Consider the following 23,153-nt stretch of genomic DNA (forward strand, 5'->3'; position numbering starts at 1 on the left):
CGTCAGCATTTTTCACATGCTGTAAAACATAAACGACATGAAGAACAAAGTGACAGTTTATCACTAATCTTACATTGCCGACACCTAGCTGTGGTTTATGCTTAAGGATGTTTTACTTTTCTCAGGCTATGTCTGAGTCTCAAGTCCAGTGGCAGATAAGATGAGGTCAAAGATGAATATCTTTCAGATATACACTCTTTGTACACTATACTGTAAAGCACATGAAATGTCAGGGAAATAATGTTTTTAAGTAGGATTGTAATCGTGAACATCATTCCATTTTAAAGGTAATAGGGTTGACCTTTTGAAGGGAAAATCACATAAAATATCAGAAAAATAATGTTTTTAAGTGTAAATTGTATTCATTAATATTATACCATCTTAAAGGTAACAGGGTTGACAGTTAATATGGTTTAAAATTACAGTACACTTCTTGGAAGTTTTTAATTGTATTTTAGAAATAACCCCTTTTCAGTTAATAATTTTTACGAAACTAAATCATGTTAACGGGGTGCCCTTTTGAAGGGAAGATCACATAAAATATCAGAAAAATAATGTTTTTAAGTGTAAATTGTATTCATTAATATTATACCATCTTAAAGGTAACGGGGTTGACGGTATAAAATAATATGGTTTAAAGCTACAATTATTTTTTGGAAATGTTTAATGATTTTTTTTTTTTTTACCTTTGAAGCTAACACTTTAGTAAACAAAATCATGGTAACAGGGTTGACCTTTTGAAGGGAAAATCACATGAAATTTGTAAATTGTATTCATGAACATTACACCATTTTAAAGGCAACAGGGTTGACATTTTAAAATGATATAGTTCAACACTACATACTACTTGGGCAGTTTTAATGCTTGTATTTTTAGAAATAACCCCTTTTCAGTTTATTTTTTTATAAACAAAATCATGGTAACAGGGTTGACATTTTGAAGGAATATCACATGAAGTATCAGGAAAATAATGTTTTAAGTGCAAATTGTATTCATTAACATCATACCATTTTAAAGGTAACAGGGTTGACAATAATATGGTTTAAAAATAATATGGTTTAAAACTACAGTATACCTCTTGGAAATTTGAAATGCTTGTATTTAAAAAAAAAAACTCTTTTCAGTTAACAATTTTTAGTGAAAAAAAATCACGGAAAATCACATGAAATATCAGAAAAAAAATTTTTTAACTGTACATTGTCTTCATGAACATTATACCAGTTTAATGGTAATAGGTTTGACAGCTTAAAATTATATGGTTTTACACTACAGTAAACTGCTTGTATTTTTAGAAATAACCCCTTTTCAGTTAACAGTTTTTAATTAACAAAATCATGGTAACAGGATTGACCTTTTGAAGGAAAAATCACATGAAATATCAGGAAAAAAATGTTTTTAAGTGAAAATTGTATTTTAAAGGTAACAGGGTTAACAGTTTAAAATTATATGGTTTAAAACTACAGTACACTTGGACATTTTTAATGCGTGTATTTTTAGAAATAACCATTTTTCAGTTAACAATTTTTAGTAAACAAAATGGTAACAGGGTTGACCTTTTTTAAAGGAAAAATCACATGAAATTTTAGGAAAATAATGATTCTAAGTGCAAATTGTATTCCTTATACCATTTTAAAAGTAACAGGGTTGACGGTTTAAACAGATATGGTTTAAAACTACAGTACACTTTTTGGAAGTTTTTAATGCGTTTGTTTTTAAAAATAACCTCTTTTTAGTTAACAATTTTTATGAAACAAAATCATGGTGACAGGGTTGAACCTTTGGAGGGAAAATTACATGAAATATCAAGAAAATGTTTTTAGATGTAAACTGTGTTCATTAATATTATACCATTTTAATGGTAACAGGGTTGAATGTTTAAAATGTAAAATGATATGGTTTAAAACTACAGTACACTTTTTGGAAATTGTAATGTTTGTATTTTTTTTTTTTAAATAATCCCTTTTCCGTTAACATTTTTTTAGTAAACAAAATCATGGTAACAGAGTTGACCTATCAAAGGGAAAATCACATGAAATATCAGGAAAATAATGTTAACAAAAACATGAACATCAAATCATTTTAAAGGTAACAGGCTTGACAGTTTAAAATGATATGGTTTAAAACTACAGTATACCTCTTGGTAATTTTAATGCTTGTATTTTTTTTTAGAAATAACGCTTTTCAGTTAGCAATTCTTAGTAAACAAAATCATGGTAACAGGGTTGACCTTTTAAAGGGAAATTAGGCAATTCAGTCAGTTTATTCACCCTCATGTGGTTTCAAACCTGTGGGAAGTTATTATAATTACACAAATAAGTACTGACTAAAATTAAGTAACATGTACTTACTATCCTTATTTTTGCCCTAAGAGTGGGCGTGGCCATTTGTCAATTTTATTGGCTTCCAGTCTCATTGGTGTTAGCTGTACAAAACAATAATTTTACTGCTTGATAATTTTACTGCTTGATAATTTATTTTAAATTATAGTCTTAATTATGAACAAACTTTGTAGTGCAAACAGTTTTACCATTTACTGCACAATCTTATTCTTCACGGCTAATGAACCGGAAGTCTCGCCCATAGGCTTACTTTCGCGTTAAAGAATAAGGTGGATCGAGTTAAGGATTGCTTTCGTGATTATTGGTCTTTAAATATAGTTTTCTGTAAAAGTAAATATATTGTTACTAAGTATTTCTTTATGTTTGTCACCTTGAAAAACAACTAGCTTTTCTTTATAGTTAACTTGCTGAGAAAATTACGAAAATGAACCATGGTTTTATTATAGTTAACGTGTAGTGCCTGTTTTTTTCGCGTATTGAATACCATTTGAGTATCACAGTTTTACTATTATAATTATTATCATAGATACCATCTTGTTTGGTTTTATTTGCAGTAAAACCATGGTTCATTGTCATAAGATAATTTATAAAGTAGAAACGAAATCATGGTTGATGCATTCATGCCTCGATTTTTATACACTGTTTATCACAATATACTGTATCATTAAATATTAGGGTAATGTATTTAAATGTAATACATTGTATTTATTAACATAACATCTCAAGACAGCAAAATACATAAGTATAAAAGTAGCCGTTTAGTATTTGACGTCGTGAAACTGTTTTATGCTAATTTCTACCAACATCCACTTTTCAATAATCGGTCGTTTACTGATAACAGGGTTGAATTAAATTTTATGAGGAAAAAAAGACAATTCTGTCATGGTTAAACGTTACTCGTTCCATAAGTGTTGAACGGCAGGTTAATTTCTGAAGAATGTCGAATTCTGATTTGTTCATGTTCTGGCAGATGAGGGGGGAAATGTCAGTGAAATAAGATGATAGCTGTTTGATTTCTCACTACAGTGTATAATTTATATTGTTAATTACTTTAAAGGAGAAATATTATGCTAACAGGGTTGTCTTCGTGTTTACAGTGTTGAGTTCTTCGCTGATAACAATGTAAATGTAAATACTGTCCTATGTTTAATATGATTCGGCTTGATTTCATAACCATCTGCTGGAGTCTGTACATTCCCACAAAACAAGGCACCGCCTACAATGAACTTTAAAACTATATAAATAAATGTTAAGCTTTATTAGAAAGTAGAGTTAGCGGAACGGATTCGGATTTCATAATGTTTTGGTATATTGTAAGTGCCATTTTAGTATTATTTGCGATACGATTACGTTTTCCTTACATTATCAAAGAGATCAAGTACGCGGGTCTGATAGCAAGAGCTACATATCGTACGACTAAATACCTCAAAGCCAGACCTGTTTATACCTTAATAGATCGATTCTTGGATTCGGTTCGGAAGAACCCAAACAAGACGTTTATTCGCTTCCAGGATGAAACATACTCGTATGCGCAGTCGGATAAACAGAGTAATAAAATCGCCAGGAGTTTGCTGAAGCACGCAGATCTTCATGAAGGAGATACAGTTGCGCTCCTGCTTGGAAATGAGCCCATGTTCTTGTGGATATGGTTGGCTTTGGCCAAGATTGGATGTTCTGCTGCTCTTCTCAATCATAACATCCGATCTAAATCCCTACTGCACTGCTTCACCTGCTGTGGGGCCAATGTGCTGATAGCTGGTGCAGGTACTGCAATTTATCCAGTTCAAAGTTTTATTTGTCAAATGCAATGTGTTTGTTAATGTAGTAACTGTAAAGCTGTTGACTCAGTGCACAGTATCTGAGATGTCCTTTGCTCTGTCTGTCTCAACTTTTGGTGCCACTGTTATTAACTTTTATTAACACAGATGGAAGTATATTGACTATTTAGTGACCTAATACATAACTGTTAGTGCAGTGCACTGAGATGCCTTTTACAAGTAGTTTTAACCCTTGTGCACTGTTCAAATTCTCAAATTCGCAAATTGCGCGGCATTAGATTTTTATTTTTTCTCATTTATTATTGGTGGCTGTTTTTGCCTCATTGACTTCCATTATAACGACATTTTTTGATTGCAAAGCCATGACACCATATAATGAGGAATTCTTGATTGTTTGTGGTTTTCCCTGTTGGGAAGAGGTAAAATTAGTAATTTTTACTGTTGATTATCAGTTGGCCCCATTAACCCTTTAGATAGGCCTTTGCAAATAAAGCTTAATTTTACATGGAGTTCTATGGAGTATAACAGCATATTATAGTGTGTGAGTATGAGAGAGTGTGAGAGAGACCTACCAGAGTCTACCACAGTGATCCTCAGTATGTGTGTTATTATGTTAAACATTGTGATCAAATGTTCACACATTCTATTTTGTTACACAGTTTTTCTATTTTGTTATTTAAGTTTAAATTGTTATAATATATATATTTTTTTAAATATTGAAACTATTTAGATATTGTCACTGTTATTACTATGTTCCTCTACATATACCTAAAGCTTTGGCAATATTGTATTTTACAGTCATGCCAATAAAGCAATTTTGAATTTGAATTTGAGAGAGACCTCTGTGCACCATGATATGTCTGAGAAAATGAAAATAAGCACCGATCAGCTCTCAGAACTATGAAGTAAACAAAAACATAAATACACTTACTTTGTTTTTGTTTTTTACTCCATGTAGTTCTGACGTATCAAGGTGCACAAAGGTCTCTCTCACACACTGTCACACACTTTCACACACACACACACACACACACACACACACACACACACACACACACACACACACACACACTAACTATAATATGTTGTTATACTCAGGGGCGTCGCTGCGTCGTTCTGGGCCCTGTGCACTGACTCAGCTAATGGGCCCCCGCTGTACTACGTTCCGAGGGGGGGGTTGATCCTCGGGGGCCCTCCCCACACTTGGGGCCCTGGTAATTTAGTCCCCCTTTTCCCCCAACTACGACACCCCTGGTTATACTCCATAGAACTCCATGTAAAACTAAGCTTTTTTTTGCAAAGGCCTGTCTAAAGGGTTAATGGGGCCAACTGATAATCAACACTAAAAATGACGAATTTTACCTCTTCCCAATAGGGAAAACCACAAACAATCAAGAATGCATCATTTTATGGTGTCATGGCTTCGCAATCAAAAAATGTGGTTATAATGGAAGTCAATGGGGCAAAAACAGCCACCAACAATAAATGAGGGAGAAAAAATGAAAATCTGATGCTGCGCAAAAACTAACAATGCATGAAAGCCAATGTTGTTACTAATCTTTCACATGTCCAAGAAAAAGGTAAAAAAAAAAAAATCTAGTCCACAATTACCTTTTATATTGAAAATAAGTCATTTTGTGTGTTTTTCCATTTATGAACTTGGCAATTAAAGAGTCAAAATCCAGATTTTTTTTCAAAACATTTAGTAGTTTTGATCAGGACTGAGGTTAATTAACAGATTTATGCAAACAAATAAAAAAAAAATTATCTGAAACATGTATTTAGCACTGTTCAGCGTTTAAAAAAAAGTTCCTATGAACTTCTTGACATTAAAAAACAATCCTAAGTAGTTCCATAATTTTTTCCATAAACTTTTTTTTTTTCTTTTCTTAAGAAGAAAACTGAGATGCTTTGGTGTTATCTGCTTGTATTACATTTCTAGATGAATAACTCAATGCAAAACACCTCAAAGACTGTAATAATAATAAGTCTGGGCAAATATTTTCGTTGCGTTTTTAATGCGCCGTGTGTTTTAGAAAGTCATTTTTAAAGAACTTGACTAAGATGTAGCATCTTTTGCATTCATTTGTGTTCCGTTTTTCTCTTCTGTCACATAATATATCAGTCATGGTGTGGAAAACTAAGAGTAAACTGTCGAAATGAATCAAATTGTGTGAATGGTCTGTCTGAATATCGAGTTGGGGTCCTCGGACTCGAGTCCGGTCTCGAATACATAATTAAGCTGACACGGACTTGTCACGAACTCGGATGCATTTTGACTCAGACTCCAGCTTTTAGGACTCGGGAATTATTGCCGAGTCCAGGGACAGTTGACAGAAATTTTACTGACTCGATGCATTATTACCAAAGTGACATTCAGTATTTGCATGTGTTTAAAAGTCTTGCCAGTACTTGAAAGCCTGCTGGTTTCTTTGCATACACACACCCAAAATGTGCTCACCTAAAGCGCCTCTTAGTCAGAATGCAAATGCTGAATTAATTTTCTTTTGCATGTTATTGCTACAGACTTACATGAAAAGTAATGTCAAAAAGTCGGTTTTGTCTTGAGTGAATTTGAGCAGTTGGGAGAAATACAGATATGTCCAAATATATGTGACCCTGGACCACAAAACCAGTCTTAAGTAGCACGGGTATATTTGTAGCAATAGCCAAAAATACATTGCACGGGTCAAAATTATCGATTTTTCTTTTGTGCCAAAAATCATTAGCATATTAAGTAAAGATCATGTTCCATAAAGATATTTTGTAAATTTTCTACCATAAATATATAAAATATGCATTGCTAAGAACTTCATTTGGACAACTTTTAAGGCGATTTTCTCAATATTTTGATTTTTTTGCACCCTCACATTCCAGGTTTTCAAATAGTTGTATCTCAGACAAACATTGTCCTATTTTAACAAACAATATATCAATGGAAAGCTTATTTACTCAGCTTTCAGATGACGTAAGAATCTCAATTTCGACAAATTTACACTAATGACTGGTTTTGTGGTCCAGGTTCACTCTATGATCTGTGCGTCGACAGTCTTAAATCGTCAGCAGCGTAAACCTGCTGCAGCAGACTGTGTCATATTACATTTACCTATTATATCTCACAATTCAGATTTTTTTTATGTCCTTTATATGTTGTATTTCAGACTTTATAACTCAATTTAACTCAACAGTCGCGAGTTTGTCAGTTCTGAGGGGAAAAATGTCAAAAGTGTGGGATATAAACTCATGATTTTGAGCTGAGGGGAAAAGGGAGAATGTCTTTTCTTATCAGAATTGTGAGATATAATCTCGGAATTGTGAAAACAAAGTCAGAATTTAAAAATCTAAACTCAGATTTACTTTTTTTTTTTTTTTACACTTTTATTCCATGGCTTCCATAGACTGCTACTTAAAAACTGTCATTAACCCTCAAAGCCTTATTTTCTTCCGAATTTTTTTTTTTAAATGCCATCTACCCTGTCTAAGGTCTAACCATCTGTCATATAAAACCCAAAACACACACAGCCACAATCAGAGATAAGAGGTGCATTCTCTGCTCCTCAGGTTTGCTTTTGTTACATTTAAATTGTCATTGCCTTATTCCGTTTTAAAGGTTAAAACAAGGTTAAGATAACACTACTGACAAACAGTAGTGTTTAGTTGGACTCGGACTTAACTCGGACTCAACCCATTTGGACTCGGACTCAACTTAGTGTTGAGTATAGTATCTGAATACACTATTCTGATTGGCTGAAAATTGTACCTTGAAACCATTCAATATAAAAAATGAAAACGGTTTTTGCCACTTATATCTCAATTCTACTTCTTTCTCAGAATTGCAAGTTAATTTCACAATTCTGAGTTTGTATCTTACAATTCTGACTTTATGTCTTGCAGTTGCGAGTTTATAGCTCACAATTCAAAAGGCTTTTCAAGTTTACATCTTGCAGTTTTTTTTTTACTTTTTTCTTTGCAATGCTCTTTTTTGTTGTTTTTGTTTCTCCCACAGAATAAAAAATAAAATTGCACATTGCAATTGACTTTTTTGACAATTCTGCCAATTCACATCATGGTGTGAAAAACTGACAGTGAACTGTCGAAATTAATCAAATTGAGTAAATGGTCTCTGAATACTCGATTATGATTTGCTGAAAATTGGACGTTGAAACTATTGAATGCACAGGTAGTTTTATCACGTTATTTTTCAGTTGCGAGTTCAGTTGAGCTATAAACTTGCAAACTGAAAAATAATGTGATAAAACTACCCGGAACTGTCTGTGCATTCAACAGTTTCAAATTCATAATCGAGTATTCAGACAGACCATTTACTCAATTTGATTAATTTTGACAGTTCACTCTTAGTTTTTCACTCTTAGTCAATTGCGATGTGTTAATTTACAATTGTGAGGAAAAAAGTCTGAATTGTAAGATAAAAGTTGTAATTACCTTTTTCATTTTTTATTGTGTGGGAGAAGCAAAAACAAAAACAACAAAAAACAGCATTGCAAGAAAAAAAGTAAACTGCAAAATGTAAACTTAGAAGTCGTCTGAATTGTGAGCTATAAACTTGCAACTGCAAGAAATAAAGTGCGAATTATAAGATACAAACTCAGAATTGTGAAATTGTGAAAAACTTGGAATTCTGAGGAAAAATTCTAAATTGTGAGATGTAAAGGAACGCCTGAATTTTGAGCTATAAACTAGCAACTGCGCCAAATAAAATCAAAATTGTGAAATTTATATCATGCAATTTTTAGTTTATCTCACAATTGCAAGTAAACATCTCGCAATTCAATTTTATCTCATAATTGCAAGTTTGTATTGCATTTTTTAGTTTATCTCACAATTTTCAAATAACATTACGCAATTCTACTTTTTTCTCAATTGCAAGTTTATCACAATTTTTTGTTTATCTCGCAATTCTACTTTTTTCTCAGAATTAAACATTTATATCGCAATTCTTAGTTTATCTGACAGTTACAAATTAACATCTCACAATTCTACTTTTTCTCATTATTGCAAGTTTTATCACGCAATTTTTAGTTTAACTCACAATTGCAATTTGACATCTCGCAATTCTACTTTTTTCTCAAAGTTGCAAGTTTATATTGCAAATTTTATCTCGCAATTGCAAGTTAACATCTTGCAATTCTACTTTTCATTATTGCAAGTTTGTATCATGCAATTTTCAGCTTATCTCGCAATTTCAAGTTAACATCTTGCAATTCTACTTTTTCTCAAAATTACAAGTTTATATCACACAATTCCACTTTTTTCCAAAATTGTAATTTTATATCGCAATTTTTTTGTGTATCTCGCAATTGCAAGTCAACATCTCGCAATTCAACTTTATCTCATAATTTCAAGTTTGTATTGCGTAATTTTTAGTTTACCTCACAATTACAAGTTAACATCTCGCAATTCTACTTTTTTCTCAAAATTGCAAGTTTATATCACAATTTTTTGTTTATCTCGCAATTGCAAGTTAACATCTCGCAATTCTACTTTTTCTCAGAATTGCAAGTTTGTATCACGCAATTTTTAATTCATCTCGCAATTGCAAGTTAACATCTCGCAATTCTACTTTTTTCTCAGAATTGCAATTATATTACGCAATTCTTAGTTTGTCTCACAATTGCAAGGTAACATCTCGCAATTCTACTTTTTTCTCAGAATTGCAATTATATTACGCAATTCTTAGTTTGTCTCACAATTGCAAGGTAACATCTCACAATTCTGACTTTTTCCTCAAAATTGCAAGTTAATTTCACAAGTTTGTATCTTACAATTCTGACTTTATTTCTTGAAAAAGCACCTCTGAAACGGGGGTGTTGTGACACTAACATCTCACAATTCTACATTTTCTCAGAATTGCAAGTTTGTATCACGCAATTTTTTAGTTTATCTCGCAATTGCAAGTTAACATCTGACAATTCTACTTCTTTTCATTATTGCAAGTTTATATCATGCAATTTTTTGTTTGTCTCGCAATTGCAAGTTAACGTCTTGCAATTCTGCCTTTTCTCATAATTGCAAGTTAACATCTGACAATTCTACTTTTCATTATTGCAAGTTTATATCAAACAATTTTTTCTTTGTCTTGCAATTGCAAGTTAACGTCTTGCAATTCTACCTTATCTCATAACTGCAAGTTTATATCGCACAATTCTTTTTTTTCTCAAAATTGCAAGTTTATATCACACTTTTTAGTGTATCTCGCAATTACAAGTTAACATCTCACAATTCTACATTTTCTCAGAATTGCAAGTTTATATCATGCAATTTTTTGTTTGTCTCGCAATTGCAAGTTAACATCTCGCAATTCTGCCTTTTCTCATAATTGCAAGTTAACATCTGACAATTCTACTTTTCATTATTGCAAGTTTATATCATGCAATTTTTTGTTTGTCTCGCAATTGCAAGTTAACATCTCGCAATTCTGCCTTTTCTCATAATTGCAAGTTAACATCTGACAATTCTACTTTTCATTATTGCAAGTTTATATCATACAATTTTTTCTTTGTCTTGCAATTGCAAGTTAACGTCTTGCAATTCTACCTTTTCTCATAATTGCAAGTTTATATCGCACAATTCTTTTTTTTCTCAAAATTGCAAGTTTATATCACACTTTTTAGTGTATCTCGCAATTACAAGTTAACATCTCACAATTCTACATTTTCTCAGAATTGCAAGTTTATATCATACAATTTTTTGTTTTTCTCGCAGTTGCAAGTTAACGTCTTGCAATTCTACCTTTTCTCATAATTGCAAGTTTTCTTTCTCAAAATTGCAAGTTTATATCGCACAATTCTACTTTTTTTCCTCAAAATTGCAAATTAACATCTCGCAATTCTACTTTTTCTCAGAATTGCAATTATACTGCGCAATTCTTAGTTTGTCTCACAATTGCAAGTTAACATCTCACAATTCTGACTTTTTCCTCAAAATTGCAAGTTAATTTTACAAGTTTGTATCTCACAATTCTGACTTTATTTTTTGCAGTTGCTAGTTTATAGCTCACAATTTAGCCTTTTTTTAACATTACAAGTTAACATCTTGCAACTGTTTTTTTTTTTTTTTTCTTGGAATGCTGTTTTTTGTTGTATCTGCTACAGAATACTTATGCAAATTTATATCACACTTTTTAGTGTATCTCGCAATTACAAGTTAACATCTCACAATTCAACTTTATCTCATAATTGCAAGTTTGTATCGCCTAATTTTTAGTTTACCTTACAATTGCGAGATAGACTAAAAATTGCATGATACAAACTTGCAATAATGAGAAAAAGTAGAACTGCAAGTTAACATCTCAAAATTCTACTTTTTCTCAGAATTGCACGTTTATATCTTGCAATTCTGAGTTTGTATCCTACAATTCTAATTTTATTTCTTGCAGTAGCAAGTTTATAGCTCACAATTCAGACTTTTCTTCTCGCAGTGCTGAAAAACAGATACAAACTCTGAATTAATGTTATTTTCCCTACTTTGAAACCCCTCATGTAGAACTGCAGGATGCTGTTGTGGAGGTGCTGCCCGCTCTGAGAGAGCAGGGAATCTCTGTCTATACACTGACCGACCATGTGACCACTGAGGGAATGGTGAGTCTTACAGACAAGATTGCGCAGGCCTCAGATGAGCCAATTCCTGCAGATCTGAGGGCTAACATCACCTTCGCCAGCCCAGCGGCGTACATCTACACATCAGGCACGACAGGTAAGACTGGATTCAGTGACTGATGCATTATCGTGCTCTATTTTTGACTGAATGAATAGAAGTGTCAGCAGAATGTCAAATCTGTATTTAATATAAGTGAAGCAGTGGATTTCATTGGCCGTGTCTCCTGCAGGTCTTCCAAAGGCAGCAGTGATTACTCAGAGGAGATTGTGGGCCATGTCCTTCTTTTTTTCTGTTTGCGGTGTGAAGTCTGATGATGTTCTGTACATCTGCCTTCCCTTGTATCACAGCGCTGCCTTTGCCGCTGGATTCGGAGGTGCTGTTGAAAGAGGTATGACTTTTTCTTTTGTATTTTGATTTTGCCAATCCAACAAACCAACAAATGCACCTGCATGTCCTTAGAAATAAATTCATACAGTACGTGTACATGCTTTCTTCAATGATAGCTTTTATTGTTTTGTTTTGTTTTTGTTTTACTTACTTATTTTTCTTATTTGTTTGTTTGTGTGTACATGCTTCAATAGATGTTTGTTTTTTAGTTTTGCTTTACTTCTTTGTTTTATGTGTACATGCTTCCATGGATATTGATTTTTGTTTTGCATTACTTTGTGTGTGTGTGTGTGTGTACATGTTTTCATGGATGTTGTTTTTTTGTTATACTTTTTTGTGTTTTTGTGTGTGTATTTGTACATGCTTTAATTGGTGTTAACTTTTGTTTTATTTTGCTTTACCTTTTGATTCTGTGCTTTATTTTTATTTTTTTAATTTGGTTTTGCTTTGTTTTGTTTTTTTGTTTAGTTGTATGTATGTGCTTTCATGGAGGTTGTCTTTCTTTTGTGTGTGTATTTTAATGGATGCAATTTCTTTGGTTGCTTTACTTTTTTGTTTTGTGTGTGTGTACATGTTTAATAAACACTGTTTTGTTTAGCTTTTTTGTTGAGTTGTATGTGCTTTCGTGGATGTTGACTTTCTTTTTTGTGTATTGTACTGGATGTTGATTTTTTTTTTCTTGTTTTGTTTTTTACTTTTTTGTTTCTTGTGTGTGTGTACATGCTTTAATAGATGCAATTTTTTTGTTTTGTTTTACTTAATTTTTTGTTTTGTGCTTTACTTTTGCTTTTTTTTGCTCTTAATTTTTTGTTTTGCTTTTTTGTTTAGTTGTGTGTGCTTTCGTGGATGTTGACTTTTTTGTGTTTTAATGGATGTTGATTTTTTTTTTTGCTTTTTTGTTTCTTGTGTGGGTGCACATGTCTTAATAAACAGTTATTTGTTTTGTTTTACTTCTGTGCTTTTGCTTTATTTTTTGTTCTTAATTTTGTTTTGTTTTACTTTTTGTTTAGTTGTATGTGCTTTCATGGAGGTTGACTGTCTTTTGTGTTTTTTTGTTTTAATGGATGTAGATTTTTTTTGTTGCTTTACATTTTTGTTTTGTGTGTGTGTACACGTTTAATAAACACTTTTTGTTTGTTTTGTTTAACTTTTTTGTTTAGTTGTATGTGCTTTCGTGGATGTTGACTCTTGTGTTTGTGTGTTTTACTGGATGTTGATTTTTGTTGTTGTTTTGCTTTACCTTTTTGTGTTGTGTGTGTGTGTGTACATGATTTAATAAATGCTATTTTTGTTTTGTGCTTTACTTTTGCTTTAAATTTTTTTGCTCTTCATTTTTTGTTTAGCTTTTTTTAGTTGTATGTGCTTTCATAGATGTTGACTTTCTTTTTTGTGTGTGTGTTTTAATGGATGTTTATTTTTTTGTTTTGCTTTACTTTTTGTTGTATTTTACTTTTTTGTTCTTAGTTTTGTTTTGCTTCACTTTTTTGTTTCTTGTGTGTGTGAGTTTGTGTGTACATGCTTTAACAGATGTTGATTTTTTTTGTTTTGCTTTACTTTTTTGTTCTTAATTTTGCTTTGTTTTACTTTTTTGTTTAGTTGTATGTGCTTTCATGAATGTTGACTGTTTTTTTGTGTGTTTTAATTAGGGCCGGGACTCGATTAAAAAAATTAATCTAATTAATTAGAGGCTTTGTAATTAATTAATCGAAATTAATCGCATTTTAATCGCATATAAATATTTGACCTGAGAACAGTGAGAAGTAAGATTTTTTCATATGGATTTTTATTATACCATTGAATAATGACTGAATACATAAGCTTAAGCAACAAAATATTGTTTATTTTTGTTCAACCAAGTCCAACAGACCAGTGCAATATTGCCATTAAGTGTAGCAATAGGTTCGATGTGCTACAGTGATATGCAAATTCCTTGTTGCATAGCTTGCACACAACCATGCTCTTATCGACGCTTCCATCCATTCGTTTTTTATAACAAAATTTCCCATCCACAGGGCCAACCAAAGCGGTCTCATCAGCTTCTTTGACCATGTTCACTGTGGTTTGTTTTTGTCTGAACGCTAGTTGGTGCTCCAGTATAATCGGTCCGCCGAAACTCATCCAGTAAGAAACGTTCCGCGGTGCAAAAATAAGTGCGATTAAAATGCGTTAAATTTAACGCGTTATTTTTGTGTAATTAATTAATCTAAATTAACGCGTTAAAGTCCCGGCCCTAGTTTTAATGGATGTTGATTTTGTTTTGGTTTACTTTTTGTTTGTTTTGTGTCTATGTGTACTTGCATTAATTGATGTTTTGTTTTGTTTTTGTGTATCTGCTTTCATTGATTGTTGCTTTTTTCTTTTTCTGCTATTTGTTACTTTTTTCCTGTTGTTTAGTGCTTTACTTTGTTTTAATGTTCTGGTTTGGTTTTGTATTCAGGAGCCACTGTTGTCCTGAGGAGCAAGTTTTCTTCCTCTCAGTTCTGGGACGACTGCAGAAAATATAATGTCACTGTGATCCAGTATATCGGAGAAACCATGCGCTACCTCTGCAATACACCAAAGGTATTTGAACATTTTTAGAAGCCAAACAGCATCGATTATTGATATCGTCTGGAATTTTGACGATTACGATAATTAGACAACGTATTTTGCTCAGCATGTGTTGGTATTTTATTCAATAAATGTTTGGTAAAAATCGTCAGTAGGTGGCAGCAAATCACTGAATGAATGAGTCATTGAGTCATTCATTCAACCCAGTCCTTCAGACGGCTAATTGATTCATTAATGAAAACCGTTGTGTGTTGCTCAGTAAGGTTGGGTATTGAGAACTGGTTCCAAATATCAAATAACCGGGTATTTGATAAGACAAGTGCATTTCGATTCCCTTTAACGATTCTCGCGTTTGCATTTTTAATATGATTTTTTTTAAGCTATTTAAGTTCAGGAAGGGAAAAAACTTCTTTGCCTGTTTGACTTCTCTTTCACATTTATTGACCAGTATGCATGAAATATGTCGGTATATCACCGTAAACACAGCGTTTTTTTTTTTGTCTTGAGTGAACATAAGCAGACGAGAAAGAAAATTTAATACAGAAAATTGTATTACTTGTTTTTAACAATTTAATGTTTGAAAATTTATATTAGTCTAGTTGTTTGTTTTTGGGTAAAACCATAGGCAAAAGGCAGAGTAAATAGGTTTGACATCTAAACGTTTGAATTAAAACTTTTTAATGGATTTTTTTTATCTTATTGAAATCGGAATTAAGAATCGGAATCGATAAAATTCAACCTTATTGCTCAGAAAAATGCAAAACAGTTCTGCTGTGGCTTTGTTTGAAACTATTTTCAGTGACGAAACGGAGCAAAAACCGGAACTGTTGTGTCTAAAATGTAAGTCAATTAATATTAACTTTTGTTTATTGGACTGTTATATAAAATCAGTATCACATTTGCAATCGAGCTAATATTTGTAGAAAAATGACCCTCTTCGCACAATATAACTATGATATTAATAAAAAAGAGGCATTTTGCCCCCTTATCTTGAAATTTAGGGTATTCTAAATGTATTTTAAAGGACTAAATTACGTAGTGAAAGCGCAAACTCTAAATGTGCTCGTGTAGTAGTATATGTGCACTCTCTGGATGTGTTTTTGTTTGTTTTGTAATATACTCAAGAATGTCAAATCACACATAGTTTAAACAACAATTACAATATTATCGTAGACTGTATAGACTATATTGCCAAAAGTATTGGGACACCCCCTTCTAATGAACAGGTTTGACTAATTTAGTCATTTCCATGAGTACAAATCTTAATGTTTAAAGGGATAGTTCACCCAAAAATAAAAATTTGATGTTTTATCTGCTTACCCCCAAGATGTAAGTGATTTTGTTTCTTCAGTAGAACACAAACGAAGATTTTTAACTCAAACCGTTGCAGTCTGTTAGTCATATAATGACAGTGAATGGGCACCAAACCTTTGAAAGTAAAAAAAAAACATGCACAGACAAATCCAAATTACACCCATCGGCTCGTAACAAAACATTGATGTCCTTAGACACAAAACGATCAGTTTTTGCGAGAAACTGAACAGTATTTATATCATTTTTTTACCTTTGATACACAGCAATGTCCAACTGTCCTGAGCACGAGCTCAGCATCCGATGCATTACATGTGTACGCGCTCTGGCGTAGTATACGCAACTCATTGTGTATACGACACTCATTGTTTAATTACTTGCGCTTATCCTGATTGTTCAAACCAATTTAAAGCTAAAAGATTACTTTTGCTTGTGCAAACTCATCCGGGACTGCTGACTTTTCACCGATTTCCCCTTCTGGCGTTTGCATGTACTACATTGCTGTGTATCAAAGTTAAAAAATGATATAAATACTGTTCAGTTTCTCTCAAAAAACGACCGTTTCGTGTCTTAGGACATCAATGTATCGTCACGAGCCGCAGGGTGTCATTTGGATTTGTCTGTGCATGTTTTTTTTTTTTACTTTCAAAGGTCTGGTGCCCATTCACTGCCATTAAATGACTAACAGACTGCAACAGTTTGAGTTAAAATTCTTAATTTGTGTTCTACTGAAGAAACAAAGTCACCTACATCGTGGATGCGCTGGGGGTAAGCAGATAAACATCAAATTTTCATTTTTGGGTGAACTATCCCTTTATAATGATATTCTAGAGAATTGTGTGCTTCTAATTTTACAGCAACATTTTGAGAGGACCCTCTTTAATTCTGACATGACAATGCCTTAGTGTATAAGGCAAGGTTCAAATATAAATGATTGATTCAGTCAGTGTGGAAGAACTTGACTTGTCTTCAGAAAGCAAAGTCCTAATCTAAGCTGAACACCTCTGGAGTGACTTTAAATGCAGACCTTGAGCCACTAAACACCAATGACTTGTACATACACTATATAGACAAAAGTATTGGGACACACCCCCTTCTTAAGAACAAAAAAAGGCACTTCTAAAACTGTGGCAACAAAGATGGAAACATAATTCATGTATTTAAAAATTTTATTTCCATCTCTTTTGCAAGCGTTTTGGAAGTGTCTAAAATGATTGTACTCATAGTTAAAAGTCATTGGTGTTTGGTGATGAGTTTTTGGCTCAAGGTCTGCATTTAAAGTCACACCAGAGGTGTTCAGTTGGGATAAGGACCAGTCAAGTTCTTCCACACACTGACTGAATCAGTCATCTCTTTTTGAACCTTGCCTTGTACACAGAGGCATGTTAGAATAGAAAAGGGTCCTGTCAAAGCTGTTGCTATCAAATTAGAAGAACACAATCCCCTAGAATATCATTATATGCTTAAACATTAGGATTTACACCCATGGAAATTTCTAAAGTAGTCAATTAGTGTTCATTAGAATAATACATTTGGCAATAACTCTCCTACCACAGAATCTTACAGTTTTTTTAACAATACTTTGTTTTTTAACCATAATTATTATCAACCATACTTTGAAAAGAAGGGTTGTATTAGTCGCACACTGATATATATATTTAGTCAAGAGTGGGGTAAGCTGAGCCACTCTTTAAGTTGTCCTCTATGCATATAATAAATAAAAAATTAAACAATAGTGTATGCTATGCTGGATCATTATGACATGGAATATGTGAACTATTTACATCAAATAAAAAATATGAACTCAAATTTTATTGAAGTGTGTTTAATATCTAGGTCTTTCTAAAAAAATACATCAGATGTTAAATGCATGAGAGAAAAGACATGCAAAATTATCTTTTGTGTGTGTGTGATGCATTCTTATATAATCCTCTCAGCTGTCAGCTGTATATGAATGCACAGTTATGTTGGCGGCACATCTTACCCTACTCTCTGCTCCACTGTTTGCAGTGCTCTCTAGGCGTTTTTTCTCAACTTTGTTCTTTCATCCTTACAAGCATGTTAGCGACCAAGTACACAATGTCAGAATGGCCATTGGGAACGGGATCAGACCCGACGTGTGGAAGACGTTCATAAGCAGATTTGGAAATGTTGACCTCAAAGAGTTTTACGGCTCAACCGAAGGAACCCTGGGCTTTTTGAACTACGCTGGGAAAATCGGGGCCGTCGGTAGAGTGAATTTTTTCCATAAGGTAGATTTACTGAAATATTCAGGGAACACAGTCATTACTCTTGTACTACAATTCTTGAAATTGTCTAAACACGTTCATGTTGTTTCAGGAAATCTATCCGTATGCATTTGTCAAGTTTGACCAAGAAAAAGAGGAGCCTGTGAGAAACGCAGATGGATTTTGCATAGAAGTAGCTAGAGGCAAGTAAAATGTTAATTTTTAATGAACAGTTCTTCTGACTGTGTCATTTACATGTCATTGACTGTTATACAGGTGAGACAGGTCTACTAGTATCAAAGATTACCCAGAAGGCCCAATTCGCTGGATATGCTAGGGATCCCGAACAGACAGAGAAGAAGAAACTCTACGATGTGTTTGAGAAGGGAGACGTTTACTTCAACTCTGGAGATCTGTTCAGGACAGACCGTGAAGATTTCATCTACTTCCAGGATCGGGTGGGCGACACCTTTAGGTGAAAAAAAAAATGGCATTAAAAAGTTCTGTAGAGCTAGGAAGCGATTCCAAAAGCCATTGGGAATTAAGAATCAGTTGTAATTTTTGGAAACGATTCTATTGAAGTGATTTGACTCCTCTTTAATACTGCCCTCCAAAGGCAAAGCGTAGTAACTACACATTTGGTCAAAATTGAGGTAAGGCTTAAAATGGATTTTGTGACAACTGTTTTGTCTTGTGGCAAAGTCGCCTGGTTCAATTTTGTCCCAGAGAAACGAGAGCATTTCAGAGAAACAAGAGTGTCAACATGTTTGACTAGCTGGCGTAAAAACTTTAAAGGCATTTTTCTCCGTTTCAGTGTTGGCGTAGTTACTGCACTTTGCCTTTGGAGGGCAGAATAGTCATTTCCATGATAGAGCTAATCAATAAGACACCTCTCAGTTGCTCAGTAATACTGATGAGAAGTCTGATACCTTTCCATCTTGGACAAGTTTCCTACAATGAAATTTGGCATCTACAACATACTTGTGAATATTTAAAAAAATCGATTGATTCAAGAGTCGATTCCAGAACCAGGAATCAGAATCTGAGTTGATTGCAAAAATTTTGGAATCTACTTTACAGCTTTAATTTTATAATCAAATAGAAGAATATTAAATAAATGCTTGCTCTTCTTCATCTCAGGTGGAAAGGGGAAAACGTTTCTACAAATGAAGTGTCGGACATCTTGACGATGGCAACGAGTATTGAGGAAGCAAACGTATACGGCGTTACAGTTTCAGGTTTAATGCTACTTCACTCCTTTTGCAAAAATGCCAAGATGTAGATGAGTTTGTTTTGTTTTGGAGATTTGGAGGAATGTAGCATTACATTAGTTTCTCACCAATGGATCCTCTGCAGTGAATGGGTGCCGTCAGAATGAGAGTCTAAACGGCTGATAAAAACATCACAATAATCCACAAGAAATCCTCACCACTCCAGTCCATCAATTGATGTATTGTTTGATGGAAACAAATCCAGTAAGACGTTTTTATGAGTCTTCTATCCATATATAGTAGAATATTGCTTTCTCTTGTGAAAAAGTTATTTAATCTGAATCAGGAGAGTGATATGCACAGATGAAGCTATATAGATATATATGTAGGTTAATTTTTAGGTGGACTGGCGCAAGCAATATTATTGATTATGGACTTGTATTATTTGTGGATTATTGTGATGTTTTTATCAGCTGCTGGTCTCTCATTCTGACGGCACCCATTCACTGCACATTGGTGACAAGAGATGTAATGCTACATTTCTCCAAATCAACACGTTCAGATGAAGAAACAGACTCATCTACAGTTGAGGTCAAAAGTTTACATGCACCTTGCAGAATCTGAAAGATGTTAATTATTTTACCAAAATAAGACGGATCATACAAAATACCTGTTATTTTTTATTTAGTACTCACCTGAATACGAAAAGTTTATAAAAATGACTGTTCAAAAAAATTCACAAACACTTGATTCTTAATACTGTGTTGTTACTTGAATAATCCACAGCTGTGTTTTTTGTTTTGTTTTGTTTAGTGATAGTTGTTTATGAGTCCCTTGTTTGTCCTGAATAGTTAAACTGCCTGCTGTTCTTCAGAAAGATCCTTCAAATTATTTCGTTTTTCAGCATTTTTGTGTATTTGAACCCTTTCCAACAATGACTGTATGACTTTGAGATCTTTTCACACTGAGGACAACTGAGGGACTCATATGCAACTATTACAGAAGGTTCAAACGCTCACTGATGCTCCAGAAGGAAAAACAATGCATTAAGAGCAAACTTTTTGAATTTGAAGATCAGGGTAAACATGTGAGTATCTTCTGTAGCCTCTGAAGGGCAGTACTAAAGGAAAAAAATATAATTTTTAGGCAAAATAAGAAAAATGTAGACATCTTTATTTGGTTCAAAAGTTTTCAACCCCGGCTCTTATGCAATATTTTTCCTTCTGGAACATCAGTGAGTGTGTGAACCTTTTGTAATAGTTGCGTATGAGCCCTCAGTTGTCCTCAATGTGAAAAGGTGGATCTCAAATTCAAATAGTCATTGTTGGAAAGGGTTCAAATACACAAAAATGCTAAAAAATACAAAGAATTTGTGGGACCTGAAAGATTTTTCTGAAGAACAGCGGGCAGTTTAACTGTTCAGGACAAACAAGGGACTCATGAACAACTTTTACAAATATTTAACAATATTTCTTCCAACCCACATTTGATCTTTTGTTGAATTTAAAGGGTATGAGGGGAGGACAGGAATGGCTACCATCACACTAAAGAAAGACCATCAGTTTGAACCCGATGCCATTTGTAGTCACGTGACCACTTACCTCCCCTCTTATGCCAGACCACGTTTCATAAGGATCCAGGTACAGTAACTTCACAATGCTCTTTCTGAATACATGATTTCTTTGTAGTATCAATATGTTTATGTACTCTTTCATATTTCTCAAATAAGTCAAAGTGTTTCTCATTGCAGGACTCTTTGGCTGTGACTTGCACTTTTAAACAGCTGAAAGGGAAGCTGGTGGAGGAGGGCTTCAACCCTGCTGTAATCTCGGATCCTCTGTTTGTTTTAGATGAGACGGTGAAAAGCTACAGACCTCTGACACGTGACACATATCAGTCGATACTGGACGGTCACTTCAGGTTGTGAAGAGCAGGATGTTCTTTAGGTTATAATGAAAAATGTTAGAATCAAATCTTTTATTTGTTCAGACTCCTGATTCTAAATTTACACTTACAATACAATAACTTGAATTAACACACAAAAATGTTGCTGTTGTATTGTATTATTTTTTTTGTCCATGCCAGTTATAACAATTTCACATCAAATTTAGTGATGTAAAAAAGTATTTTGCTAACTGAATATTTCAGAAGATCCTTTCACAAATTTTGTATCATACTATTACCTGGCAATTTCAAATAAATAAATAAATAAATAAATAAAAAGTACTTCAATGTCAATCTGAATAGTGTCTCTCTAAGAATTAAATACTATCTTTTCCTTGTAGTCTGCAGAGAACAAATAGTTTCGTAAGAGTTTGCTGTGAGATGATTGGCTCCCACAGAAACCCTCCTACTCGCTAAAGTCTCAAAGGCTGAATTGGATGAGGGTTGCCAAGTTGTGAGTTTAAAATACTCCTGGACTAAATTTTATTTATTTATTTGTGACCCTGGATGACAAAACCAGTCTTAAGTAGCATGGGAATATTGGCAGCAATAGCCAAAAATACATTGTATTTATGCCAAAAATCATTAGGATATTAAGTATAGATCACGTTCCATGAAGATATTCTGTTAATTTCCTACCGTAAATATATCAAAACTTAATTTTTGAATAGTATTATGCATCGCTAAGAACTTCAAAGGCGATTTTCTCAATATTTTAGATTTGTTTTGCACCCTCAGATTCCAGATTTTCAAATAGTTGTATTTATTTGTATGTTGTATTTGTTTTGTGGTCCAGGGTCATATTTATTTTTTTATTGTTCATAACAATTGGAGTGGAAATGTATTTTTTAACAACAATTTTTGTTTTTAAACATTGTTATACAGACTAATACAACAGTTCATGGAGTGAAAAATTTAATTACAAAATAAATACATTTTAAAAAGTGAATTTTGTGCCATTTTAAATGTAATTATCAGTATATATATATATATATATATATATATATATATATATATATATATATATGTGTGTGTGTGTATATATATATATATATATATATATATATATATATACACATACATATATATAGGGCTGTCAAACGATTAATCGTGTATATATAAAAATATACACATATGAATGGCTATATTTAAGAAAAACATGTTATATATATATATATATATATATATTTTTAGATATATCAAATATCTGAATATAAATATTTTCAAAATATAGGGTGTATGTGTGGGTATTTATATATAATATATGATTATATATATATATATATATATGTATATATATAACAAAAATAAACAGTACACACATATATCATGTAAACAAAAACAATTTGATTCGATTAATCATGTTCAATCGTGTGAGTGCATATAATATATATTTTTATGTAAATGAAGTCTGCTAAATATATATAATATGACAGTATTATAATAGCTATTTTTTGTGAAAAATCAGGAACTGACTTTAGTGTACAAATGTGGCAACAAAGAAATTAACCACATTTTTAATTTGTCCCTTCAGTTGTCAGCAAATCTAAAATATTTGGAAGATAACACTCTTAATAGACATTTACCGTAAAAATATGACATGAAAATACTCTGGCAACAAGCAAAAAATTAAGAAAAAATGTCTGCAGGACAAAAATATTCAACACCTACAACTTAACCACAATTCACAAAGAATTATTTGAATGTACTGACAGACCTAGTTTCTCATATTAAAAACGCGTGAAACCAAGGCACGGATTTAATGAAGGATCTGGCAACCCGATGAGG

The 23,153-nt window shown here is 32.9% G+C and overlaps 1 protein-coding gene across 1 annotated transcript; it reads left to right on the plus strand.

The window, feature by feature from the left end:
• Positions 1 to 3,596: 3,596 nt before the first annotated feature.
• On the plus strand, positions 3,597 to 21,653 carry slc27a2b (solute carrier family 27 member 2b). Its single transcript, XM_073831933.1, has 10 exons — positions 3,597 to 4,103; positions 11,621 to 11,830; positions 11,964 to 12,122; positions 14,559 to 14,683; positions 18,040 to 18,234; positions 18,323 to 18,413; positions 18,487 to 18,685; positions 19,351 to 19,448; positions 20,931 to 21,061; positions 21,172 to 21,653. The coding sequence occupies exons 1-10, from the start codon at positions 3,638 to 3,640 to the stop codon at positions 21,346 to 21,348; spliced, it is 1,851 nt and encodes a 616-aa protein (XP_073688034.1). The 5' UTR covers positions 3,597 to 3,637; the 3' UTR covers positions 21,349 to 21,653.
• The last annotated feature ends 1,500 nt before the right edge of the window (positions 21,654 to 23,153 follow it).

The sequence above is a fragment of the Garra rufa genome, chromosome 25 (genome assembly GCF_049309525.1).
Source record: "Garra rufa chromosome 25, GarRuf1.0, whole genome shotgun sequence".
Classification (NCBI taxonomy): domain Eukaryota; kingdom Metazoa; phylum Chordata; class Actinopteri; order Cypriniformes; family Cyprinidae; genus Garra; species Garra rufa.